Here is a 27,971-nt window from a genome sequence, read left to right as displayed (position 1 = left end):
GTAGTAATTAGGTGTTTTGCTCAGAGACACTTAGACACACCCAGGGCGAGATCGAACCAGCAACACTCTGACCGTCAGACAACTGTTCTTATCGCCTAGTGTCACAAGGAACATTAAGGCTGGCCAGGGTTCTTTGGGTGACCATAGTGTTAGTTCAGCCCAGTGATCCACACGGTACGAGTTCTTGCCAGTAAGAGATGGGCTCTCCTCTGACTGGTGATACCTCTCCTGTAGCACGACGTTGCCTTTAGCCTGCAAATTAGTCACTGGCTCCCAGGTAAGTACATTGAAGGAGTGCATTCTTTTAAAGGTGCTGCAGCTCATCGTGCAGTTGGCATATCAGAGTTTCACAGACATCCTTCATCGAAATTGGGAAGAAGAAAAAACAGAAAGAAAGCAGTCAAAGTAGAAGCAGCAGTGGGTTGAACTGAAAAAGTTTGAGGTTTAAGTGCAGAGGAGGGATTAGTTAAGCAATTAGACATTTTTTCTTCTCTCTCTCTTTTGGGGGGCCCAACTATTTGGGGCAGAGCTAAAGTGGTATATGTTTCCTGCTTGGCCTAAGGCAATGTACTTTGCTAACTGGTATGAGCTTTGAGGACATCATGGGTCAGCCATGTCCCTGCTTGACGGTTAAGACTAGCTGTGAGTCCTGTTAGACCAGTGAGTGGTCAATGTGTGGAATAGCTTGCCAGTGCATGTAATGGAGGCAGAAACACTGGGGGTTTTCAAGACCAGGCTTGATATGGTGTTAGATTCTATTTAGCTTCTAGGCAATTTAGGCAGAAGGTACACTTAGGGGTAGGAAAAGGTGAGCATGTTCCTACCCCTCAGTGGACTGAATGGCCTGTTATGTTATATACATTTGACTATTGTGTCACTCAAGTAGGGATGGTTTCAGGTGTCAAGTTGTCTCTCCCAAACCAATTTAACAATATCACGGTCAAACAAATAAATACAACTGACATATGAACTTCATTCAATTCAAATTCAAATTCAAATTCAATCAATAAAATAGGATATAAATAAAAGAGGATAGAAACTCAATAATCATTAATAGCCACTACCAAAATAGTCACTGACACAAACCTTGACTGAAGAGGGTGAAATGTATGGTGCCTTTATAAATTATATTATGTGTTGCCACAGTTCATATGACATTGTGGGAAATAATTCCCGTAATTGGCGAATCCCCAACCATATCTCAGTTTTTGTGCTTCAAGAATGTATTTTGGCAATTTTTCCTGTTTTAGATACGTGTTTCTACGAAATCTGCTATATAGCTATCTGTTTCATTGCAGAACATGCCTTAGCTTCCACACGCAGTACACAAAGCTACCAGGGATGTTCTACTTGGTGAATACTGTGATTGATCCTGAAATGATGAAGAACTAGGTTGTGCCATGGAAGACTGGAAGATCCCATCAGTTCCATAATTAAAACATTCAGGCTGTGATAACCCTCATGCAAAAAAAGAGAACATTACAGGTTTTGCTGGTTTTGTTTGCTGATAAAAGATATCCTGCACACAGCTGATGAAGACCTAACCTGGTTAAAATGCACTTAGTTATATGTGTGTTATCCAGGTTATTCTACAGTGGCTTGACTTGCCTAGGCATCAGAGTGAAGTTTTGGATGTACTATGTACTACATTTTTACATAAAGTGGGCTCCAGCATTATTGCCACCCATAATAAGAATGCAGAATAAGGCTACACATAATAAACAACAAAGATAATAATTTAGATGTTAAGTTCAAACATATGGGAAAAATAGCTACTTTTATTTCAATACATTTCCTCTCATGTTTCAAAGTTATTAAGTAATCTAATTTTTTCTGAAAACCATAGGTGTCAAAATTAACGTTGCCCCGAACAATTATTGTAAATAAAAAAGTGGATGAAAAAGTGAACAAGCATATAAAATCACTTTTTCATCCATCAGGAAAAAGCCAAAGAATTGGGTATTCAGAAGAGAAAGATGATAATTGACCATCACAAGTCTGGTAATGGGTACAAAAAATACATTTAAAAAAATAAGTTTAAACATATCACTTAACACTGTAGGGGTAATGAAAAATGTAAAACATATGGAATGGCTGCAAACTTGCCAGGTAGAGGAGACAAGTGCATATTGTCCCCACGAATGCTGAGGAAGGCCATAAAGAACTCAAGGGTCACAACTTAAGACGTGCAGAGATTGGTTGCATCTTGGTCACCAAGTCTCAAAAAAGAACTATAAAATTGCACCTCCATACATACTAACTCTTTGAAATGGTGGCATGAAGACAGCCAGAGTACAATAAACAAAACCAAGCATCTGGAGTTTACCAAACATCATGGAATTATGACTGGAGGAGAGTGCTGCGGTCAGGTAAGATGAAAATTTAATGTTTTGTCCATGCACACCATCAACATGTTTGGCAAAATGGAATGGAATGCACACAAGGAGAATCACCTCATACCTACTGTCAAATATGGAGGTGGGTAAAGTGAAAGTAAAAATAACATCCGTGTTCAGCAGCGGCCATCTCAGTCTCCAGTCTTAAATACCACCAAAAACCTGTGGTCTAAACTGTAACCTATTTACTTAGAGGTTTGATGTGTTGTGTGTTCAGAGATGCTCTTCCACATGCCACTGTTGTAATGTGAGGTTATTTGAGTTACTGTCATCGTCCTGTCAGCTTTGACCAGTCTGGCCATTCTCCTCTGATGTCTCTTATTAACAAGGCGCACACAGGATGGTTTTCCTCTAGAGACTGTTTTGTGTGAAAATCCCAGGAGATTAGCAGTTTCTGAGATACTCAAACCACCCTGTCTGGCACCAACAATCAGCCCACGGTCAAAGTCACTTAGAACACATTTCTTCCCCATTCTGACATTTGGTCTGAAAAACAGATGAACCTCTTGACCATGTCTGCATGCTTTTATGCGTTTAGTTGCTGGTACATGATTGGCTGATTAAATATTTGCATTAACAAGCTGGTGTACAGGTCTACCTAATAAAGTGTTCACTGAGTGCACATGCATCACATAGTTCAAGCAGTCATTGCATTCAAAGCATATGCGACCAAATATGTAAAATGATGACTTCATTCTGCATTATTTTAAACTATCCAATATTTTTTAAGCCCGAAAATGGGTACTAAATTTTCTGTAATTTACAATAATGCTTCATCCAATATGGATGAAAATACCCTCACATTAAAGCTCACAGTCTATACTTCAACCTTGCAGTCATTGTATCCTTTCAAACTCAAAGTGCTATAGTACAGAACCAAAATAACAAAAAATGTGTCACTATCCAATCTATTATGGTGCTCACTGTACATACTCAGAATTGCTACAAAACACAAAAACACACAGGCGCACACACACAATTGTGGTACAACTAAATTTGTGTGCTGTCCGGGCTGGTTCACATGAATGACCCCGGACGAAACGTACCGAGCTCACCGGCGCCCTCGCTTGGTTAATGAAGGATGTGTTTTCACAACCCAACCACAACAGGAAAATAAGTGTTTAGAAGTTTTGGCCGTAATTTATGCCTAGTCCTTAATTCCCATCGACCATACCTGCTGCTGTTCTCTTTTGCAAGCGGCGCGAAAACACTTCTGAGGTGATTCCTACATTGCTGGTCGAAAAGAACAGCATACGCGGGATCTCAAAGCATCGGAAGTGAGAGAGTTGGTGCTTGTTGGTTTGGCGCCGGTGGAGGGAGTCATTCCTGCAGCTGCACTTCCGGTCGGCATTTTGTTCTGCGAGAGGGAGAGAGAGTCTGAGTGGACCCTTTTGATCCCCGCGTCAGTCGTCATAATTTTCCAAAATCGGGCGAAATATACAAACATTTTCCTTTGGTGTCGGTGTAAAACCGACGAAAAGGCCGGACGATCGAATGTTCCTCCAGTTGCACCCGTTCAAGCCTACATGTTTGCAGTGAGACGGAAGAAGAACGAACCTCCCCGACCCGGATTATTGTTGTTAGCTAGCTAGCTAGCCAGCTAGCTAACCAGCTATCTACATTATTTCTACGGAGGAGCTGCGAGAAAGAGAGGGGGAGCCAGAGATACAGACCCGGACCGTTTACAAGATTTTTTCTTTTCTTTTTTAAACAAAATATCTGGAGGTAAATGCCTAATTGTAATTAAATACTTTGTTTCGTGTTTCTTAACGATATATGGTACTCAACTCCATCTGAATTTGCGCAGTGTAGTGTTGAACTTGTGAGGAATCCATTGGCGAATCGGCTATTTTTTTTCACGATGGTTGTGTGTTAGCCTCGTTCTGCCCAACGAGAAGCTTGGGCCCCGGGCTGGTATCGTACGTAGAGTCCGTGGATTCAGTATTTTTAGAGGCCGAATCAGGCCGCTGGGAAACAATAAAAACAACCATTCACATGATCTGGTAACTTAAGCGAAATAGCTGTCTGGCGCTGCAGTGGAGTATGACTAATTAAGCGGGATGCATTTAGATGCAAATATTATTAACTTGCCTGATAATTATGTATTTAGTGGTAGACGGAAAAATGACTTTCACAAGGGATTCGAATATCAAACTAGTTACAAAGAGGAGTTATAAATATGCTAACTTAACTCGTTTGGAAGCTAAAACAGGTTAATAATCTGTTTTCACTACCGTTAGCATCGAATAGCGCTCGTGATAATTTGCAATTACTTAGTTAACGTTACATTAATTTTAAGCGATCGCTTGCTGACTTGCTCGCTAACTTGGTAGCCTAGCCAGCTAACCTTACGTTTTTTGTTGATGTATATGGAACCATGTCGGTGGCTAGTGAGTTGTAACTTTGGTAAGTTAGCTAGCTGCAATCTAAAGGATTCTTTGGTTTGTGATAACATTAGTAACGTATTGCTGGCAAGTACCTCACGTTAGCTGAGTAACGTTACCTAACTAAGACAGTTGGTTGTACTATCTAACTTATCTCCGTATTAGTCAACCGTTCAATAGCGTGGTAGCTAACATCACCGGAGCTTGACTGGAATAACTTAACGTTAGCTAGTGAGTTGAATAATTTAGCTTGGGATCGATAGTCATGGTTTATATAGCTAGCCATCTCTCTTGCTAGCACTTTCGCACTGGGTGGGCATGTCTTAGTGGACAAAAATGGTTGGAAGATGAAAGCGATCATCTGTTCAAAGTTGACCAAATCAGTTTTGTTGTTGATAGTTAAGATTGGCGAGCTAACATTGGCCAATTCAAATCTGAATACGAGTTTACTTTACTAGTCAAATTGTGTCAATTTGTAGTTAGCTAGGTTAACTGAGTAAAGTTAGATTAACTGAGCGTGAATTGCAAATGATTTTGGACCCGATGCAAGTTAACTGGTTGGACTTGGAAAACCATCTAAATGGTGCGACTTCGCTAAAATAGAAGATAGCTAGTTCGAGTTGGATTTTTTCATGATGGCTAAATTACCTAGCTAACGTTAGTTAGACTAGCGAATGCAAGTAAATTGCTAAGCAGTTAGCCATATGTAATCACCGTCAAGTATCCTAGCTAGATGCATATGTTGAGTGGACTCTTGCATGGAGTTGCGAACAACATTGGTGAAAAATAAATAGAATAAAAAATAAACATTCATAACTGATCCGGTGACATAGTATCAGGCTAGCTGGTTACGAACGTCGCTGGCGTTCAAATTTCAACGCGGATGTGTGAATATATTAAGCTACACCGTGTGAATTGGTGTGGATGGCTAGCTAGCCGACTAATAATTAACGCAACGTTAGTGACGCTCCCGTGTTAGAACTACCTCCAATGAATGTGCTTGTGCGATTTATGTTATTAGCTAGCGAGCTAGCTAACGTTAGCCTAAGCATTTGTCATTGCTGGTGCCGACATAGTTTATCGCAATTGAATGCTTTGCTTAGCTAACGTTAGCCAATATACATATCGAAACGACATTAGTTAGCCAACGAGAGGGTAACTTCGTATTGTTGAAATGGGTGGTCTTCGTTCGTTTAATCGATGGAGACTCGGTAAATTTACGTTAGCTAGCTAACAGTTTTGTGCATACATCGTCGGAATAAATAGCATTCATTCATTAACATTGCATAGCTAGCCCTACTGAATATAGTTAGCTAGCTGGCTAGATAGCTAGCTACCAAGATATACATGTGATTTTCGCCGTATCTATCCAAGTTTACCCAGATAAACGGTTTTCATAGGTAGCTAGCTGCTTAGTTAGCTACGTTGCCCAGCTAATGTTAACGAGCTCTAACGTTAATTCAGTAGAACGTCTGCTGTAGATTTAAGGTTTGCGACCTGGTTAGCTACGCCAGCTACATTTCCAAGTTTCTGTACTTAGCTAACAGAATAACTAGTTAGGTTAGTTTAACGTAATGCACAATAAGTCATAGCTGAAGCTACAGATTTTTCAAAACGGAACGTGCAGAGGTAGCAATACATTTAGTTGACTAGTTCGTGTTCACTTGCTAATATTGTGTAGCTAATACGTTAGATAACGTTAGCTAGTCAATTTTGCATTTGCTGAAACGTACGTTAAGTTACCTAACGTTAGCCGATTCGATTTTTTGTGCGACTAGCCTACATTGAAGTTGTTACGACTACATAGCTATATATAAACACTTTGAGGGGAAAAATCCAACCCTACTGTATTATATTTGACACTAACTCAACCATACCAAATTGGGAATGGGTTTGGCCGTGGATTGTTTATGGTATCTATGGTTAGGACTTGTGGAAAAGAGACCGTGCTGATTTGTAGTGGAAGGGTCTAACGTTAATCGATGGGCCAAGTGAGCCATTAGCGAAAAGGGGGTCGAGCGGTTTGAATTTTAAACAGGCGGTGGATCCCGCTGGGCCCCAGAGCAGGCCTCCCTCCCCGTAATCTCAGATTCCTGTCTTTGTGCTGCCTGCCCGCTCCTATCTGACCAGCCTGGCGGTGAGCTGGACGACTCTGGGCCCAGATGGGAGCGCCAGATTTAACGAGCCCTGCTTTGCCATCGATCGAAGCAGGTAGCCTGTTATTTACATTCTACTCCTAGCTAATTACATGAACGCGACGATGTTTATTTAATTACGAAATGGTCCAAGTTTAGGTTGTAGTTACGTGAATGTTTTGTATGCGTACGTGAGTGGGTTTCTCCTGGTCGTTAGCTAGCGCCTCACAGAATTGTTTTCTGACGGGCTAAACAACGCCCCAGTGTGCGAGTGTGAGGATGGAAACGATGTAACGTTAGCCTTTGGAGCCAAATCACGATTAATATACCGTTATACCTCCACACCATGACGTTTTCTTGTAATTAAGTGCTATTCTGGGCGATCGTGTATGCTTGTATAATTTTAATACTTGCTTAAAAATGATTAGAGATGTCCGTAAGTTTGAAAACATTTTAGCTTGCAGTTCGCTAAAGCCATTACATTTCATACATTACAGGCGTGAGGCCTGTTCAGACGAATTGTTTTTTCCCCTCAAGTATCTACGCTAGCCAGGTAACGTTAGCCAAGTTGGCTACGGTGCATATCACGCATTACGGTTTGTTATTAACGCGATACGTTGTCTTTCACGATTATGTAACTAGAAATACGATTGCACTGTTTTGGTCTCTTAGCTAGCTTATTGGATAAGCCACAGTCCTGTCCACTGTTGGTTAGCTAAACGGAGCGTGTGTAGGTGTTCGTAATATGGTAACGTTATTTGACGTTAGCTGGCTGGCTACGTTATCTTGGCATCGGACCTAACGTTAGATGTCTTTCATGGCAATCTTGACGAAATAAAAAGTCACGTGAAAAGTCTGTCACTCTGCATCTCTAGAATAGACGAGGAAATGAAGCCTGTGCACATGTGTCCGAGTTACGGGTTCTTAATTTTAACGTTGCTATAGAAAAACCATCGAGGTTCTGTGTAAAATAGCGAGACATGACAGTTTATGAAAGTGCACACGGATGCGTAGCTGCTGCTCTGGGCCTATTGAGCTCTAGACGTAGGACCCCTAGCGTTATAATCATCCTGCTGTACAGAAACACTCGTCAGTGTACTTGGATATTGTACTTGCGGGGCAACATGCATTTTAGCAGCAGAATGTATTTTTCACTGTTTAGCCATACAGTACATTGACAGACATTGCAGTCTCATTATTACGAAGTCACACAATTGCAGAGTACACGGGCACGCTCCCTGTATCCAGTGTGGCATGACCTTGAATCTGAAGTTGCACAAGAGTTTTTATTGAGTACGTTAGTAAATTCTGTGAAAATGCAACGGAATGCTTCAGACGGTAACATGGTACGTTATTGTTTATTTGTATTTTTAAAAGCATGTTTAAGGTTTGTTTGCTTTCATTTTTCCATAAAAATAAACGAGAATGAAAGTAACTTGTCAGAACTTTAGTAACTACATTTTGTAGCGGATAAATCCGTAGACCCTGTGAAATTGAAGTAACCTGCCATTGAGCTCCGTGTGGTTATTTAACCCTGCAGAAGTGGTAGCCTACACTGTCCGGATATTTAAGAACCCAATGCTTTTGCTGAATTCTTTTCAAATTCACTAGCTTCTGCTTTTTGTTGGTTATTTTTATTTTTTGTTGGTGGCTACCCTCTCCCTCACTCAATTATTTCCCCCTGAAGTGAGCAGTTTAGATTAGATTAATGTCCAACAGGGGGGCTAGAAATCCAAAATATTTGGCAGCATTTGGAAGATGGATCCTCTTAAGTGTCTCCTGTAATATCTAGACTTGGATATAACATTAGAGTCAGTAGTATATCTGTGTTCAGCTGGTCCAAAAATAATGAATGAGATGGGTTGGTTTAAGAGGCTTCCTCCATTTATAAATTCTTTTTGAGAATCCATGTAGCATATTGACCCTGGAATGCAATGCTTCCCTAACTCCTGATTTCCGCTTGCCAAGCCAACCAGGTACTAGCCCAATAAACCTAAAATACAGTACAGCCGTGCTGAATGTGACAAGCTTACAAACTGATTAATCTTCAAGAATTTTTCTTGTCTTTGCAAATCTGTGAACTGTAATTAATGGAACTAAAAGCAAATAACTATGAAAAAAATAACTTGTCCCTCAATAGATTGTGTACAAAGCACTTAAAATGGTATCTGTCCGTTTCTGGCCATAACGGTTTTACAATTAAGTACGCAGAGTCTGTTTGTTCCTTCCCATCTGTGGGCAATGTGTATTCGTATTTGAAAGAGGAAGGAATGCGAAATATAACTGTCTTTAGCTCTTGGCAGTGGAGAATGAATGAATTTGTTAATGAATGAATTTTGTCTGAGTATGATAATAATCCTCACCTGGAATGGGCCCGGGCAACGGTACGGAAGAGCTGCTCTTTTCCGAGAGGAGATGTTATTTAGGAAATGGGATGTGGGCGGGAGGAGGGGAGGGGGCGCAGATTGTCCTTAGCGGTGCGGCGCTGCTGAGGGGGGAGGGGGCGCTCTGTCAGGGCTTTGGTCGTCTCATTAAGCGGGCAGGTTGGAGGGCCACCCCCACAGAGAGGCCTTTTCCCCTTCCGCTCTCTGCCTGCGCAGATGTGCCCTGCGCAGATGTGCCCTGCCCACCAGCGCTTTACCACCGCCGACCCGACCCCGACCGCTTCAGCGCTTTACCACCGCACGCCCGTGACGTTCAGAGGAACGCAGCTAGTCTCTGATTTGTCCGTTTGCTTGTAGAATCCATGGGTCCTGTAGTATCTTTCAAGTTTCTTGAATTTGTTTCGGAGTCAAAATTATTTATTCTAAAGATGGCTTTGGTGTAGTTTTTGCAATATGTTTTATGGCCTCCTTGCTGGTGCTGTTTACTGATATTTGTTCATCTGCGGTCGTGTCTCAAATTGCCCCGGGAAATGGCAGTGAATGAAATGCAGGTTCTCTATACCAATTTAGGGAGTTTTGGGGATTACCTGCAGGTTGCCAATGACATTTTAGCCGGGATGTTTAGTTGGGGTGCAAGTTTGCAAGTTGCACTGTCACCGCAGCCCTGGCAAGCAAGAATGTCCCAGATGGTTTTCTGTGCTCTGATCAACCTCCTGCTGATCTTTGGTGTATTAATCCCCTTTGAGTTTGGAGGACTTCAATCTGCTGTGAATGTTATACCTTTAGAAACAACAGGACACTACGTGCACTTCAGTAAACAACTTTGTAATAACTGTTTGTAATGGTTGAGAACTTGTGAAATATTTTATAACAACATATTTTAGATGCATAAATTACTGATAGGGTATTGGCACTTTCAAAAATGGCTTTTCAGTTTAATATTTCTGTTGTCTTTGGAATAGAACTGCACTGACAATCTCTGCTGAAGACATACTTAACAGTACTGGAAGCAAGCAGACTTGCCTGTTCATAGAAACCCAGCTGTTTTGTTGACTACTTATTCAGTGACCAGAACCTGTCTTTTTACCTGTATATTTTGGATAGTCTTGTATTAAGTGTAGGTGTTTCTTGTAGGCTGTTGTTCACTTTTTCTTCAGTTGGTAACCTTGCCCTACCACTGGGTACAACTGTCCTGGAGGGCTCAGTAGAGCCTTTCCTGTTTTAGGTTCTCCTAGTAGTATGCTTTGGGCCTAAGTTGGAATTGTCATGTTCTCCATTTCTGTTCCTCCCTTATTTTTCCTAGTCTTATTTAGAAAGAAAAATATTACAATTCACTGAAACCTTCAACCTGCAAGTTGTTGGAGGTTAATTGCTTAATTCTCAAGGCAGTTCTTCAAATACTTTTCAAGACTTTTAGGATGTCAGAAGTAATGGACTTTAAAACCCAAGTCCCGAGATAAAGCAAGAACGGGTATCTCACAGTTGCATGTCCGTCATGCTTGCTAAGAAATACATGGTCATTCTGGCTGATTAATCAGGCATCTGAAATAGGCCCTGCTGGGGAACCCTGCACGGTCCTGTTGTTGTGGCGTCACTTGCCGATTTCAAACCTCAATTCATCATAAAACTGCCCACATAGTTCTTCAGAATGGTTTGCTATTGCATGTTCACCCATCAAGGCAATCGCATGTTTCTGCAGGTAAGCTAAGCTTTGTTTTGAAGTTCGATAAGTTCTCTTATTTAAACCGTTGTTTAATAACTGGGGTAATTGGTGAGGGATAATTCCGTGGTAGCTTTTGGGTGGGTAAGTAATGTTTTTTTGTTTTTAAGGCTGTTCTATGCACTAGGTTATATGTATTATATTTCACTTAATTTTCCTTGTGGCTGTTCTGTCTACTAGTCTTGGAAGTTTAGAAGTGATACACCAAGTGGTGCTGTTGTAGTAAGCCATGAAATATAGAAAAACAATTGGCAAGCAGAATGATTTAGCATTTATGAATGACCGTAACCATTTTTCTTTCTGAGCAGTATTATGAAAACCGGAGTTCATAATCTGATAAGATGCTCGAAAATCAACACAAACCCCAGTGACTTTCTGTCGATTAGACCAAGCGGGAGACAATCTCCCCTGGAGCAATTCCTTGCTTAAGGTCCCAACAACTGGGCGACTTCTCGTGGTTACAATGGGGCTTGAACCACCAACCATCTGGGTCCCATGTACCTTAGCCTCTAGGCTACAGGCTGCCCCGTACACACTCACCGAGCGCTTTATTAGGAACAGTTTTACTTTATTACACCTACTTATTCATGCGATTGTCTAATCAGCCAATCGTGTGGCAGCAGAGCAATGTATACAGTCATCTAGATACGGTTCAGGAGCTTCAGTTAATGTTCACATCAACCATCAGAATGGGGAAAAAGTGTGATCCAAGTTACTTTGACTGTAGAATGGTTGTTGGTGGCAGACAGGGTGGTTTGAGTATCTCAGAAACTGCTGATCGCCTGGGATTTTCGCCCACACTTGTCTCTAGAGTTTGCAAAGAATGGTGCAAAAAACAAAAGAATTAGCATATTAATATTCCATCATCGCCGTTGTTTACCAAATGCAAGAAGTTGAAGGACTGTAACATAGTTTACAGGATGCATTAGTTAGCCTTTTGGCATCGGGGCAGGTCGTTGCCGTGTACAGAACAAGACACTGGGAATAACTGGGTAACATGCTGCTCCTTGCATAAGACCAGCAGCAAACTGACCCACCGCAGGGATGCCACCAGCGACTCTGCCGACCAAGTCTTTTACTCCGTGTGATAAAGCCATGGCCGTAGGTTCACGCCCCACACACTGTATTTGGGAGAAATATCCTTTGGTAGTTGTTAGTCATGATAGAAGGATATTTTCCAGTGTTTTTATGGAGAATGTTTTTGTTTGGACCAGTTTAGCTGGAGGAATTTGGTGGAAGTAAGACCAGCATACAGCCAGCGCTCCTCATCCACAGTCTGCTGAACGCTGACTCGACGTCCGAAATGCTGCCATTCCAATGTACCAAACACGGACGTCTACATTATAGTAAAATTCTATATTTAAAATCTCCTGTTTATTACATATGATTATTTTACACAAGCTGACACTCATCTGTGCCTCTTGACCAGCTTAGTTTTCCTCAGTAGTGATGGTAAAAACTGAACTTTAAAGGAGCAAGCGGTACTGCGGTCCCTGTTTGTGCTGGAGGCTGGTACATGTACGTGCGTATATTTAGATGGCCGGTGTGAAGTGTTAAAGCTTTATTACGGATTTGTTTTATGAACATATGTTACTGTAGCATTTTTTTGCTTTCAGAAGGGATGTGCTCTCGTGCCCCTCGGTAACAATCTTTGAAATGTCCGCTCACACAGTGCTTTCCGTGGGACTTGGGCCATGAAGCACGTTGTGCTGCACAGCACAGCTTAATGACAGTAAGAACGCTGTAATGCCACTTGCATTGTGATTGACCGACTGCGTTGTGTGTAATGCCATACTTAATGGCGGTGCAGTGAAATGAGCATTCTTCTTGACCGACGTGTTGGACTCTGTTGGAGATGCGTATTCTGTGCAGTAGGTTCTGTTTGTTGCTTTGCCTGGTTGTGGTGTGATGTGTTGTCAAGTGTACTGCAGTTCTCGTGTGTGTGTGTGTGTGTGTGTGTGTGTGTGTGTGTGTGTGTGTGTGTGTGCGCGTGTGTGTGTGTGTGTGTGTGTGCGTGTGCGTGTGCGTGTGCGTGTGCGTGTGCGTGTGCGCGTGCGCGCGCGCGCGTGCGTGCGTTCGTGTGTGTGGCGTAAAGTTGCACAGTTCTGCAGAGTGGAGTATTTTGAGTAGTCGATGCAGTGAAATGGAGAGAATACATTCACATCCATGAACTCAGACAGGTGATGAACTGAAAAATAGACTTGAGTAAGGAGTCACTATATATGCTCCCAGCAGACCTGGGTCAAATACTCTTCTATGCTTTACTGAGCTTGTGTGGTGTATGGGAAATAAAATATTCTCAAAGTGCAAGTCCCACCTTCAATCGGGCACAGACATGTATTTGAATCCAAAGCAATTGTGTATTTGATCCAGGTCACTACGTGAATTTAATAACACAAAAAAAGTAATTTGTTATATTTTTAAATAGTTTTGAGCCTAATATATTTTGAGTTATTCATCGGCCATAACATGTAAGTAATGGTAGGTAATGAGTGTTGTGCAGTTCTGTTATGGTAGGTCTTGTGCGTCTTGTGTGTAGCTGCAGTGTATTGTAGCAGTGTATTGCAGCAGTGTATTGCAGCAGTGTATTGCAGCAGTGTATTGCAGCAGTGTATTGTAGCAGTGTATTGTAGCAGTGTATTGTAGCAGTGTATTGTAGCAGTGTATTGTAGCAGTGTATTGTAGCAGTGTATTGTATGAGTGTGTATGAGTGTGTATGAGTGTGTATGAGTGTGTATGAGTGTGTATGAGTGTGTATGAGTGTGTATGAGTGTGTATGAGTGTGTATGAGTGTAGCAGTGTATTGGAGTGAGTAGCAGTGTGTATGAGTGTGTATGAGTGTGTATGAGTGTGTATGAGTGTGTATGAGTGTGTATGAGTGTGTATGAGTGTGTATGAGTGTGTATGAGTGTGTATGAGTGTGTATGAGTGTGTATGAGTGTGTAGCAGTGTGTAGCAGTGTGTAGCGCAGTGTATTGGAGTGAGTAGCAGTGAGTAGCAGTGTATTGGAGTGAGTAGCAGTGTATTGGAGTGAGTAGCAGTGTATTGGAGTGAGTAGCAGTGTGTAGCAGTGTATTGGAGTGAGTAGCAGTGTGTAGCAGTGTATTGGAGTGAGTAGCAGTGTGTAGCAGTGTGTAGCTGTGTATTGGAGTGAGTAGCAGTGAGTAGCATTGAGTAGCAGTGTGGATGGGCGCGCAGCCCTGTCGCGCCTCTGTTCCTTTGTGTTGCCGGGCAGGGCTGTCTGTCTCCCAGCTGTCACTCTGCTGGCCGCAGCGCTCCTTTAGGGCTAGAGGGGGCGGGGCATGCTGGTGTGTGCCGGCGGGTGGATGGGGTGGGGGCGGGGTGGCTGCCCATCACTGGCTGTTGACCGCCACCTAGATGTCTGAGTGGTCGCACTACGTTCGTGGGGAGCGGTGCTAAACGTCTGTGGCTCTGTGTCCGAGCAGCAAGCCTCCTCGTTCAGACCCTGCTTGCTGTTCAGTGCTACCTCTGAAAGGCCCACACGCCTCAGCGCTCTCTTCCTGCTTTTAGTGTTTAAAGCACTAAAGTCTGGCCCCAGGACCCATTCCCCTCCCCTTCCCGTGCTCAGCTCTGTGACATCAACGTCATCCGACAGCTATGCAAAAACAAACATCTCGTCACGTGGGAAATCGTTTTTACAAACAGCTCTGAAAAATTGCAGTTAGATCCCAAAATATGTTGCTGCTGGGCTTTGAAATGGCCGGTACTTTCTCCAGTTTCATTCCAGCTGCTTAATATCCCGTATTAAGCAGCCCTTATCCAGAGGCAGCCCGGAGTGCGGGTAAGTCAGGGTTTTCCCTGGCTTAAAACCAAGCAAAGGTGACATTTCAACTGAAGTGGAGCAACCTGCCACAATACCTGGGTGGGATGTGGTGTCTGAAACCCATCTCATTAATTTAGCAGACATTCTGAGGAACCCATTTCACCCAGGTTGTTTACCCAGTTGGAATCCTTTTGCAGGAGCGCAAGATTTGTGATCCCCAGTTTGTAAATAAGGGTGGATGTATGGTAGTCGAACCCCGACCACGATTCCTAGGGCGAAGGCCTTCTTTGAAGCCCATCTGATTTATATTGCAGACATTCTGGGGATTCCATTCCGCCCCAATTTTACTGTGAAGGAATCTTTTGTGTCTGTGGGGGGGACAAATGACCACAGTTTTGCCTCTCAGTGTAGAAATTATAGAAGTAATTTGCATATGATGGCAGACGTGTAACTCATCTTATTTATAAGCCTGACCGGCGTGCACAACTCTGGTCCACGAGGGCAGGTCTGTGTACTTGTATTAATTCCAACCAATCGCCTTGTTGTTAATTTGCTGACAGCTCTATAAATGACCCTGGTTCAAGCCTGTACTTGAGCACAGTAAAATCATCAGGACACACTTGCAGCTGTAGCCGGTGCTCATACACATGTCAGATAAGATATGATTGACTCAATTAAATAATTGAGACCAGAAGTTGGGACAAAATCCTAAAACAGATCGGCCCTTGTTATGCACCCCTGAACTAGACCCATGGAGGAATCAGGTCATCACCTGATTATTTAACATTCATGCTTTTTGTAATAAGATTTTCAGTTCTCCACAGTCTATGGGCACATTTGGGAATTTTTTTTCTTTGCTGTTTGTTCGAAGTTCATAATTTCAGTTTACTATAGATTTTTAATTCCACTGACACCCCATAAAGTTTGTATGCGCAGAAGTTATAGCGCAGGTTGTGCTATAATTAGGTTTTGCACCTGCCCTTCAATTGATGTTTAAATATTTTTTTCATAATGTTTTTATTTTATTGTGATATATAGAAAGTCATATAAATAAAACATAGATGCTTTATATTCATGTTTCAGATTGTTTTTTGTTTTTTTCCTAATTGAGCACACTTTTTTTTTTTTTTTAGCTGGAGCAGCGTTAAGCCGCTTAATTTAACAGGCTGTAATCTACAGTTTTGCAAACACAATTTGAAAGTATAAGGGTGGATGTGTGTGGTGTAGGCTAAGAATTTAAAATTGCATAAATGTAACTTCTGGTGTTAACAGTGGTCAAAATCTCTTAAACAGGGCATCCAGAACTTGCTTTCATTTTGGTAGGGAAGGCTTTCCAATACAAGCCTTTGCTTGTCAGATAGAGAAGTTACCCCCATGGAAAAATGACGTCATTTTTCTATTTTCGGGAGGTGAATCCCTCACCCCCTTATAGAAAATTGACCCCACTGATAAATGTCTATTTCATTTCATAACCTGCAGTGGTGTAATATAAACATATTTCTTTGCTTATTATTTCTATTACCCTAGTCCCAAAACCTTCATTGCAATATGAGTGTCATTCTACTGTGCAATGGAAAGTTCACCTTGTACTAAAATAAATATACGGCTGGGCATATTCCTATCACAATACAAGGGTCATGTTTCAGCGCTATGGAAAATAGACACCATCCGTAAATGTATACACGACCATGCATGTGCATGCATGCATATACAATGTCTTATAATATTTTGCATGGTCATAATTAAAGAATATTTCAAAATGTTTGTGGTTATGGAAGGGGTTTTCTTTCCAAAAGGAGGTCACTTTTGTGTTCTGAAGAAGAGACCCTGGTGGGGGCGATATGCCACCGGCAGCCAAAAACTGCAGGTCTTATTGTGCTTATTGTCCCAGCTTCACGGCCATCGCGGTTGGTGGCGGTAGCGCTCTCCGTGCGCGCTGGCCTTGCGCTGAGGCGCCTTGTAGTCGTGACACCACTGCAGACGGGCTCTGTCATTGCCCACCGGTCACATTCTTTATCAGGGCATCATGGGAAACCATCACATCGGCCACCTTGGAATCTGCAGGGAAAACCCAGCCAATGTAAATATATTTTCATCTCGTGGCCCTGTGGCCCTGTGCACTCGTCTTGATTTTGGTCCCAGACTAATGTTCTGTCCTTGAAAATGTGCAGTTGAAGTCCTACAGTGTATATTCGCTGGCTATCTATGTGCACCTCACAAGCCCAAAATGTACCAGCATCTGTCTGGCCCCTGGACTGCGGGCTCTGGTCTCCTCCCGCGGGTCTGGTCTCCTCCCGCTTGCTCTGGTCTCCTCCCGCTTGCTCTGGTCTCCTCCCGCGTGCTCTGGTCTCCTCCCGCGTGCTCTGGTCTCCTCCCGCGTGCTCTGGTCTCCTCCTGCGTGCTCTGGTCTCCTCCCTCAGGCTCTGGGCTCCTCCCTCTGGTCTCCTCCCGCGGGCTCTGGTCTCCTCTCGCGGGCTCTGGTCTCCTCCCTCTGGTCTCCTCCCGCGGGCTCTGGTCTCCTCCCACGGGCTCTGGTCTCCTCTCGCGGGCTCTGGTCTCCTCCCTCTGGTCTCCTCCCGTGGGCTCCGGTCTCCTCCCACTGGTCTCCTCCCGCGGGCTGCGTTCAGGGAGTGCGTCAGGGCTTTGGGTCAGCGCCGCAGACCAGCCTGCTCGTGGCTCGTTCCGGGAGTGACCTTGTCAGAGCCACAGCATGTATATTAAAAGCCTCCGCCGACATTAGCGCAAATACGCAGCATCGATTCTGCTGCCTGTTTCATTTTGGCACCAGAAAGCGGGATGTTTTTAATTCCTGCCAGTAAGCATTTCAGATTCTTTTTTCTTCTCTCTCATTTTCACTCTTGCTCAAGGAAAGGGAGTTTTTTTTCTTCTTGTCTCAGTGTTGACAAACTGCAAACAGCCCAGAAGGGCAGCTCGAGATATCTCTGGCTCTGTCACAATAAAACACAAGATGAAACGCAGAGGACTGCTTCTTCATTTTAACGCTTTTGGAACCAACGTCTCGTCCGAGTAATTAAGCAATATTTAGCCACGGACAGGTAGTTGTGTCCTGTGTGCGGAGGGATTCAAAATGCTGACAAAAAAAAAAAAAGACAAGCAAATGATCGTTTAACCTACCGAAGATTCCTCTGGAGGCTTGCCCTCTGCTCTGAGACGGGCGGGGCTGGCGGGCGGGTCCCAGCTGAGACGGGCGGGGCTGGCTGGCGGGTCCCAGCTGAGGCGGGCGGGGCTGGCTGGCGGGTCCCAGCTGAGGCGGGCGGGGCTGGCTGGCGGGTCCCAGCTGAGACGGGCGGGGCTGGCTGGCGGGTCCCAGCTGAGACGGGCGGGGCTGGCGGGCGGGTCCCAGCTGAGGCGGGCGGGGCTGGCGGGCGGGTCCCAGCTGAGGCGGGCGGGGCTGGCTGGCGGGTCCCAGCTGAGACGGGCGGGGCTGGCGGGCGGGTCCCAGCTGAGGCGGGCGGGGCTGGCGGGCGGGTCCCAGCTGAGGCGGGCGGGGCTGGCTGGCGGGTCCCAGCTGAGGCGGGCGGGGCTGGCTGGCGGGTCCCAGCTGAGACGGGCGGGGCTGGCGGGCGGGTCCCAGCTGAGGCGGGCGGGTCCCAGCTGAGACGGGCGGGGCCCAGCTGAGACGGGCGGGGCCCAGCTGAGACGGGCGGGTCCCAGCTGAGACGGGCGGGTCCCAGCTGATACCACCGCTCGCACATACTGCACATCAGCCGGCTGTTTTTATTTCCTTCCAAAAAGGGCCCGGCTTTCGGGAGGCATTCATCAGCGTGTCAGCTTTGCTCAGTTTCCTCTGTCCGGCAAAGCAGAGACAAAAACCCACCGCCAAGAAGGGCATCCTATCCTGGCTTTATTCTAAGCGCTTTTGAGTTTAGCGCTATTTTTAAACCTCCTGGAGAGCTCTGTGCTCGGTGCGTCTGAGCCTCCAGTTCTCCTGGCTTTCACCGTTTCACCAGACCTCCTCGGGGGCCCGTGCAGCGCGTTTACGCCGCGCAAACTTCAATTACAATCAAGTGTGTGTTGGATCAGCAGGAAGTCTAGTGTCCTAGTGCAGCTAATGCGCTTCATCCTTCTGAACTATTCTTCATCTCATCAGTTGTAGGGCACTTAGGGAATTATGAAAACTTGCACGTTCGTGACATGATGGTGAACTTTAATGTACTCTCAGGGGGGGGTGGGGTGGGGTTCATACCTGTTGTTACTTAGAAATGCATGGTAATTTTCTATATGCAGCTGCATTTTGATTGGTTCACTTGGAAAGATGACTGACCATTGTGATCGCTCCGGCCCATTACGCGTTCACTCCGTGTCCCACTCCCTTTATTACCGTGTCCCACTCCCTTTATTACCGTGTCCCACTCCCTTTATTACCGTGTCCCACTCCCTTTATTATGAAACGAGGCTTTGAAGAGTCTCCTTCAGACTGTGTGTTTAGTGTTGGGTGTGGAGTGGTGGAGAGTCATGGATGTTTTTGTTATCAACAGTGCTGTTAACATTCACTTATACCTCATTGTCAGTTTTATAATGAAGTGGAAATGCTTTGGTTTCTTCATGTTTAATGGATTTGTGACGTATAGGAGAATGTGAGGTTTTGTAGAGGGTTTTGTTTAATGTCTAAAAACAGCCTAGCCCACATGGGGTTTGATTAAGGGCATTCACAGTGCTCTCTGTAATGTTTGGGACCCGCCATTTGTTTATTTACCTCTTCTCCACAATTTGAGATTTGTAATTCAAAAAATCACATGGTTAAAGTACACTGTCAGATTGTAATAAATGTTTGTTTCACTGTGTAGAAATTACAACAGTGCTTATACATAGTCCCCCCATTTCAGGGCACCGTAACATTTGGGACACAACAATGTTATGTAAATGAAAGTAGTCGTGTAGTATTTTCTTGCATATCGTTTGCATGCAATGACTGCTTGGTGATGCTCTGCTAGGCCTGTATTGCTCATGCTTGTTTTGGGGACTAGTCCTCTTAAGATTTCTCTTCAGCATGTGAAAGGAATGCTCACTTGGGTTCGGATCAGGTGATTGACGGCATTTGACCATTGACCATTTTTTAGCTTTGAAACACTCCTTTGTTTCTTTAACAGTATGTTTGGGATCATTGTCTTGCTGTAGAATGAACCACCGGCCAATGAGTTTTGAGGCATTCACTTGACCTTGAGCAGATAAGATGCGTCTGTACACTTCAGAATTAATTTTGCTACTACCATCAGCAGTTATATCATCAGTGAAGATAAGTGAGCCAGTACCTTCAGCAGCCATACATGCCCAGGCCATAACACCCCCACCACCGTGTTTCACAGATGAGGTGGTATGCTGTGGATCTTGGGTAGTTCGATCTCCTCCCTACTTTGCTCCTGCCATCACTCTGATATAAGTTAATCTTTGTCTCATCTGTCCGCAAGACCTTTTTCCAGAACTGTGGTTGCTCTTAAGTACTTCTTGGCATCCTGTTTTTGCCGCTAGCCGGTGGTTGGCATCTTTCAGTGTAGCTTCTGTATTTCTGAGTGTATTCTGTATGGAGAATTCTTCTGTCATCAGCTGTGGAGGTCTTCCTTGGCCTGCCAGTCCCTTTGTGATTAGTAAGCTCAACAGTCCTCTCTCACTTCTGAATTATGTTCCTAACAGTTGATTTAGGTCAGCCTAAGGCATGGCTGATGTCTCTAACCGTTTTATTTTTATTTCTCAGTCTCATAATGGCTTCTTTGACTTTCATTGGCGCAACTTTGGTCCTCATGTTGATAAACAACAATAATAGTTTCCAAGGGTGACCAAAAGGCTAGAGGAAAGACTAGGTGCTGAGAGCTCTCTTATACCTGCATGAAGGAGGCAATTAAACACCTGAGCAATTGCAAACACCTGTGATGAAATGTGTCCCAAACATTATGGTGCCCTGAAATGAGGGCACTATGTCTAATCACCAGATTAGGCAGGAGCGGCGCAGAGAGAGCGAGAGAGCGAGAGAGCGAGGCGTGTGCAGAGGGTTTTGAAGTGGACTCGTGCTGAATGTGGTGACGCACACTGGGAAAGAGTGCTGCTTAAGTCTCCTGTGGTCCAGCCCAGCGGGGAGTCCTGTCTGTCATTCTGATGCTAGCGTCCATGCTGCTGACGCCCGCCACTGTCTCTGCTCTGCAGGGCATGTGCCGTAACGCAGCCCGATTAGTCAGCCTGCTTCTGAATGATTTTCCCAGTTAGCACATCAGTCGTCAGGAGCAAATGCTCCTAAAAGGGGAAGGCTATTGAGCCCTGAGACTCTGGAGCTGGGGAATCGATCATGACCTGATTCCAGAAGGGTGTCAAACGATTCCACTTGTTTATCTTTTGGCTTTTTTTTTTTTTTTTCTCCACTTCATTTTAGTTTATATGAAATAACGTGTCTGTCTGCGATGCCGGTGACGTGTGCTCACTCAGAGGGGGCAGGCCTGGGGACGGCGACTGGCAGGGGAACATGGCAAAAGGGCAGCCGGGGTAGACTTGGAAATAAAACGTTTATTGCGCGTTAAAAATAAACACGGGCTTCAAGTCTCTAACTTCAAAAGGAGAAGCTTCTAGACACTGTCATGGGAAGCAGACGGTTACCGTGAACCCTGTAACTTAATTCTTCTTAAAATATAATATGTTATAAAATATACAGTGGTGGTCTGCTACTTTGGTCCTGGAGATAAACCTTTTTGTTTGTTACTCATCGCCGCCTTCTGTTCAAATGGTTGTGTACCCCGTTAACTAGCCTCCCCTGGTTTCTTGGGTCTGAACTGGTTGCTTGTTAAAATTGTCACCAGGTCTGGAAGCCTCTCAGACAGTGCATTTCTGGGGTTATTCATCGACCACTTGAATTGAGGTACATAAATAAGTCCCTTCATGGTTGACCTTCTGAGCCGTTTTAGATATTTGTGTTCAGCTAGCCGAGCCATTTTCTGCTCGCAGAAGAGTTGTCCCTGATCCGCTTTACAGTGGCAGGTATTGCATTACTTGGCCATTGTGGTTTGAAGCAAGAAAATGTTCCAGAATGCAGCTGGCATTGTGATTTTGTGCCCTGGAGTCAGAGCTGCTGAATACGTACCTGACCCCCAGGTTAAAGCGCAGTGTGCATTCTCTTCTGGAGGGGTCATGCACAGCTGCTGTGCCAAACTTTGTGCTGCTTCGCCAAGCTCTTGCTGCCATGTTTTCCAGTCCAAGTTTTCACCGGTGAATGAGATCTTAAGCACTCATCAAACGCATACTAAAAAGAAGGATTCTGATGTCATGTTCTGTAGTGGCTAAATTCGGTGTATTGCTCTCTGACAGACTCTGGTGTTTAATTATCACCACATTGATTTGTGGAATAACCGTAACTTTAATAAAACCAGTAATGTGCACTTATCCCTGGTTATGGGTATGCACTTTGCACTTTGTTGTACGTCACTCTGGGTACGAGCATCTGCCAAATGCCATTAATGTAATGTAATGTTATATTGAATGATGACTATTTTGGCATGTTATGGGTTTGTCATTTCAGTTCCCACCCTAGGTATATTGCCAACATTCCGTGCCACGCTGTCTTCACACCTGATTCCCAGGTAAAGGGAGGGGGAAAGTAGTGATTAAAAGCTGTGATGCTACTTCACATGAGTCATGATATCTTGGCAATGACTCAAATATTTAAGGCCAGATTTTCCGAGGTCGCCGTAGTTTGCGGCGCTGGCCGGGCCGGGCAAGACTGCACTTATTTGACTCATCAGGGTCTCTTCAATTAGAGCGCCTTTTAAGGACTATTAGACTATTTCTGGTTTATTCGTTTGGCTAACTTTTGCTAGCTTATTAACCTGGTGGTTACAATGGCAGTGTTTCAAAAGCATCTGATAATCAGTACACTATATTTACTAAATGCTTTCCCCTGCGATTCAACAGCTGATCAGATAGTCCCTAATGGCAGCAGTCCTTTGCTGATGATCACTAATCGTGTAACCGTAGTTTGGCAAATTCCATAACCACAGCAGACAGCCTTGCGTTATACAGACCAGGGATGACGCACCCACAGAAACGTGATGTATGGAGAATTCCACAGGAAGTCAATGAAGCATTTGGATACAAGTCTTAAAAATTAGGACAAAATCTAATCCTATGCTAAGTGATGATCATTTTCTAAATGCCAAAAGCCTGCTGTATGGGTTATTGCACAGCAAACTGATTTATTTTAAAAGCCTGATTTCCATTTATTTAATAGATACCTGTGGCGACTAACCAAACGCACAAGCTGACAAAATAACATGGTCAACACTTATGTTAGTGAAACCGATGGATTATGATCAGATGGCTAGTCTAGTTAGGTAGTCTGGCTGGTCTAGTTAGTTGGTCTAGCTGATCAGTCTACTTCTCCTGATTATGGATCATAATGCCGTCTGTGTATTCCATAAAATCTAAGATGTCAGGGAATCATAACTTGCCTAAGGAGACATCATTGAATCATTTGTCCACTTGTAACTGCATAGTGACAGTGCTGGTGTCCTGTTTTGTTTATGTTGGCGAAATACCTGGTCTTTAAAAAAATAACGATCAAATCTAATTTGCTGACATGATTTATTAAAATTCTAAATGAGCAACTACCTACCTACCTGCCTGTTTTATGTTGCTGACTGGATCTATTCGGAATCAGGAAATAGTTCAGTTAATTACCTGGGAGAATGGAGAACCAGGTCTAGATTTGGATCCGATGCCAGATTTGGTGGTCCCGGTTCAAAAACTATTTTCTGGATATAATTATAGAAATGGGCCCTCGACCTGGTGTTGTAAGAGCCTCTCCTCCAGAACGACCTGGTGTTGTAAGAGCCTCTCCTCCAGAACGACCTGGTGTTGTAAGAGCCTCTCCTCCAGAACGACCTGGTGTTGTAAGAGCCTCTCCTCCAGAAGGGGGAAACCCCCGACAAGCACCGGGCTCATCTGAATTCTACATTTTCAAAGTGCAGTATTGGCCTGGCAAACACTGGCTCTTGTGCTGGTGTGCCTGCCGGTACTGTCCTCCCTCCTCCTGCAGAACCATCTCTTCACTCCCGGGTCTCCTTTAGTGGTGTTGACGCAGGAAGCCGCGCCACACTTTCCCTGAGTGCAGCCATCTAAGGGTGCATGCACCGTAGGAAGTACTTCCCTCTGAAAGCAACATTAAACATTGTTTTTGAAGAATGATCCGGGAATGTGCGCTCTGTCTCTGGAGGCAAGCTGCTATGGAGTTCTTTGAGGTGTGCTTTCTTGCATTTGAGCACAAATCCCTAAACGAAGGAGTGGTAGAAGTCAAGTGTTGATTTGTTGGTCAAAAATCAGTGGGGGTAGGGGAGGTGTTATCCTAATAATTCAATTCCATTCAATTTTATTTGTGTAGAGCTTTTCACACTAGACTGTCCCAAACATGGTACATGGTGACAGAATGGTAGAAAAATGGGCCCCCAAACTGCATAACTCCCTAGTAGGAGGAAACCCCTCAAACAGTGGTGAGAGAGAACTCCCTGATGGGGAGAAATCTGGAGAGGAACCCGGCTATGGGGGGGTGCCCATACTCTGCTGGCCTGCACGTGTAAATGAATTGAAATGAATCCCCTCCCCCAGTTGTGTTTTTGTGTATTCACCCTTTGAAGCAGTGTTAAATGCCCTGAATGATTGGCACATAATATCCCCCTGTGTTTAAGCCATTGGACGCATGTGGTAACCCACCCTGCAGAAGAGCATGTGATTAATAATGTAATGCACTGCAGTTTATTAAATGTACTATAAAGTTCACACATTAAATTTACTCAGTCTTAGCTTGGTTATCTTCTGATTACATTTTAATGCTTTCCTGTATGTAGAACGGGTGCCAACTTCTGCTCTTAATTTTTGAATTTGCTGAATAATATCTTGTTCTGACATTTGTATATGCACCAGCTACAGCTGCAGACTGCAGGTCTATCCTAAAGGTACTCTGCTCAAGTACACAAGCAAACCAGCATCATTTCTAGATATGTCAGAAAAATAAATGTCGGTAATTGGTTGGAACAAAAAGCAGCTTGCAGATTGGCCCTCCAGGACCAGAGTTGTGCACCCCTGATGTAGGACAGTGACTATTTGGGATTAAGGATGTGAATGTTGAATTTGTGCATTGACAGATTTATGTCATTCTGTGATAAATTGCAGCTCTGAATATCTGTTCAGCGCGCTGTGGATCTCAGAAATCCTCTGGTGAATTATTTTACCAACCTGCACTGTCATGTATAGGGCAACTAAAAAATGAATTTGGGCAGTTCCTGGGAAATGTGCTATGTGCTATGTGCCTGTGTGCGCGGTTATCTGTGGCTTTACCGTATTCATCAGCCCAGCTGAGTGCGTGTGGCTATGAATCATCCATTCCAGTTATACTGGGAGCAGTTGTCGTCAAATTTGAACAGACCTTTTCTTGGCTGCACTGCACGGCTGTACGTTGATTGAAACAATTTGACAGGGCAAATGTGTCTTTCTCTCGACTGTTTAACGTCTTCACTCATGTTCTACCTGGGATTTTTAAAGTGCTCTTTCAGACATTTTATCCAGACATATGGATAAATGTGAACTGATTTCATCTAGCAAAGCATTCATTCAGATCCTCCCACCAACGTTAAACCAGTCAAACATTCGGACCAATGGCGTGCGCTCCCTGGCCCTCCCCGGACTGTGATTGGCTGCCGGCTGCTTGTACTGCACTTGCCCTTTTGCTGACTTATGCAAATGAGGCTGTTCATGTGTGGCTGGTCTCTCTGCCGCTGGAGGGAGCACGAGTGCTCAGATGTGCGCTGGAGGATCCGGGAGAGACCGCTCTGTCTGCATGGGATACTCAGACCTCCACTCTCCTGTTGTATCTGTCACAGACATTAGGCTCTGTATTTATATTTTACCATATTGATAGACACTAGGGTTTTATGTTTTATCATATTCACAGACATTAGGTTTTATTTTTTTAGCCTATTCGCAGACATAAAAGCTAATGTTACCATGTTTATAGACATTACATTTTGGCGTATTCACACATTTTAATAATTTTGTTAAATCCCTCCCGTCTTTGTAGAATTCTTTACAAACAAGAGGGAACTCCTGTGGTCTGCAATCCGGATCTCATGAGTCTAACACAACTAGGACTGGGAGATCATTTTCTCTACACAAGGACAAGCTGCTTTGTCCTTGCGATTACTGAAGTACTCTTTATTTGTTTGTTATTTGGTGCTGCTGTACAGTAGCAGAACCAGTTAAAAGCATTGCAGAGACTTTACTTTCCACGCTCCTGGACAGGGATAGGTGAATAAGTACCGAAGAGCCGTCTCTCTTCCAATCATTTTCAGTCTTTGGTCGACCGATGGGCTGCTATGAAGTAAATGCTGACTGGGCTGTACTGGCTTGATCAGACCCAAGTCAAATACATAATTAACCAAAAACCTAGTGGTATATGTTCATTGTTTTGGTTTCAAATGCTCTTCTAGGCTTTATTGAGCTTGTCTGGTGAATTGGAACCGATGAAATGCTATCAGAAAGAGCAGAAACCCCGCCTTCTGGTCCTCTTAATTTAGTTCAATCGTGCCAGGCAAGGTAAATCGAGCGCAGAAAATGATTTGACCCAGGGTGATGCTGGCCCCGGATGTGAAACGGACAATTTACAGACCGTAGAATCTCGAAATTGACCAATCAGAAAATAATAAAATCCATATTCAGTTTGTTAAATACATTGGTATGAAAATAAAAGCATTACTCATTGGAAGATGATTGTTTTGTCAACCTCAGACACTGTACGCCCAAACTAGAAATTAGTCAACTAGTTGATTTGGGCTGCATGTGCAATACCTAGAAGTAATTCCACTGTAGGACTGCAACATTTACATTTTAGTTTGACTCAGCTGATCTTGGGCATATCTGGAATTTTTTTCTACTTTAATTTTCTCGGGAAGTTAGAAAGATTTAGGAGCACGCTGATGAATCCTCATTAGTAAATTGTGCTCCGAAATAATTTTTTCCAGTTAACGCTCCTCACATAACATTTTGGGAGCAAATGCTCCTAAAATGGGGAGCACTGTAGAGCCCTGTCATGCATTGTGTTTGTAGCATTTGGCCTGGCCTGAAATGACCTGGAGGAGAGAGGTGTGTGTGTTCCCTTGGCAGTCAGAATATTGCCTTACGTTGCTCATGCGCATACATATGGAATCGGGCTGTTTGCCCAATGTTTATCCACGCTGTTCATCTGCTTTCCCAGAGAAAGCTCTGTTGTATTTTTGTTAGAGATGCAGTCAGTGCTGCCGTTGCTAACGGAAATGTTTAAAATGTGCTCTTTGGCAGGCGCCCCGGCGGGGCTTGAAGTGCCGTACACATGTGTGTTCCCTTGGGGCAGCAAGACACGCCGCCTTTGAATCTAATCTTGAAATGTTTCCTCTTCTGTTTCTGTATGCGTCTGTCTCCATATACAGTCCCCCTCCAAAAGTACTCGAACGGCAAGGACAGTTCCTTTGTTTTTGCCATACACTGAATACATTTGGGTTTGAGAAGGTGAGCACGAGACAAGCGTTCAGGATTTCACCTTTTATTTCCTGGTATTTACACCTAGATGACCACGTGACCAGTTCGGGCTGTGCCTGGCCGGGCCCCATGGGATAAGGCCCGGCCACCAGGCGCTTGCCGACCAGCCCCCCTCCCGGGTCTGGCTCTAGAAGGGGGCCCCGGTTTCCCTTTTCCGTGCAAGGTATCTTGGAACTTGTGAGGCCGTATCATGGAGTCTTTGAATATGGGAATACCCAGCTTAGCCTGCTGCCACCTTGACCCGACTCTGGATAATCGGGTGAAAATGGGTGGATGGATGGATTTGGTAGCATATCCTTGCTTGCATTTACTGCATCAAGCCTGTGACCCAATGCATTCCTCTTTTGTGATGCTTTTCCAGCCTCTTTCAGTTGCTGTTTGTTTATTGTTTTTTCCTCTTCAGGAGGTGAAATGCATGCTCATTTGGGTTAAGGTCTTGTTATTGACTTGACCTGTCTGAAACCATAAGTAGGCAGACAGAATGTTTTCATCGTCTTCTGGTATAGCCTCTATATTGCTGCTCTAAGTCTTCTTCAAGCAGTTGATGAAAATACCTTCACCCCTGCCCTGTGGAGATTGTTTGTGATGCCACTGACCTAATGATTTG

At 44.2% G+C, this 27,971-nt stretch overlaps 2 protein-coding genes across 2 annotated transcripts in view; one reads left to right on the top strand and one right to left on the bottom strand.

Annotated features, from left to right (window-relative positions):
* Positions 1-3,726: 3,726 nt before the first annotated feature.
* The window catches only part of nipbla (NIPBL cohesin loading factor a), an 83,853-nt gene continuing 59,608 nt past the window's right edge, over positions 3,727-27,971 (top strand). Inside the window, exon 1 of the mRNA XM_061259663.1 lies at positions 3,727-4,121. The gene's annotated coding sequence lies outside the window, so the exon portion shown is untranslated. The remainder of the gene's footprint in view (positions 4,122-27,971) is intronic.
* LOC133140474 (uncharacterized) lies at positions 17,220-19,110 on the bottom strand. Its single transcript, XM_061260464.1, has 3 exons — positions 19,089-19,110; positions 17,939-18,438; positions 17,220-17,420 (listed from the first exon to the last, which is right to left on the bottom strand). The coding sequence occupies exons 1-3, from the start codon at positions 19,108-19,110 to the stop codon at positions 17,220-17,222; spliced, it is 723 nt and encodes a 240-aa protein (XP_061116448.1).

The sequence above is a fragment of the Conger conger genome, chromosome 11, assembly GCF_963514075.1.
Source record: "Conger conger chromosome 11, fConCon1.1, whole genome shotgun sequence".
In the NCBI taxonomy this organism is placed as follows: Eukaryota; Metazoa; Chordata; class Actinopteri; order Anguilliformes; family Congridae; genus Conger; species Conger conger.
The sequence above is the reverse complement of the archived record's forward strand: the minus strand, read 5'-3'. Positions and strand labels throughout refer to the sequence as shown.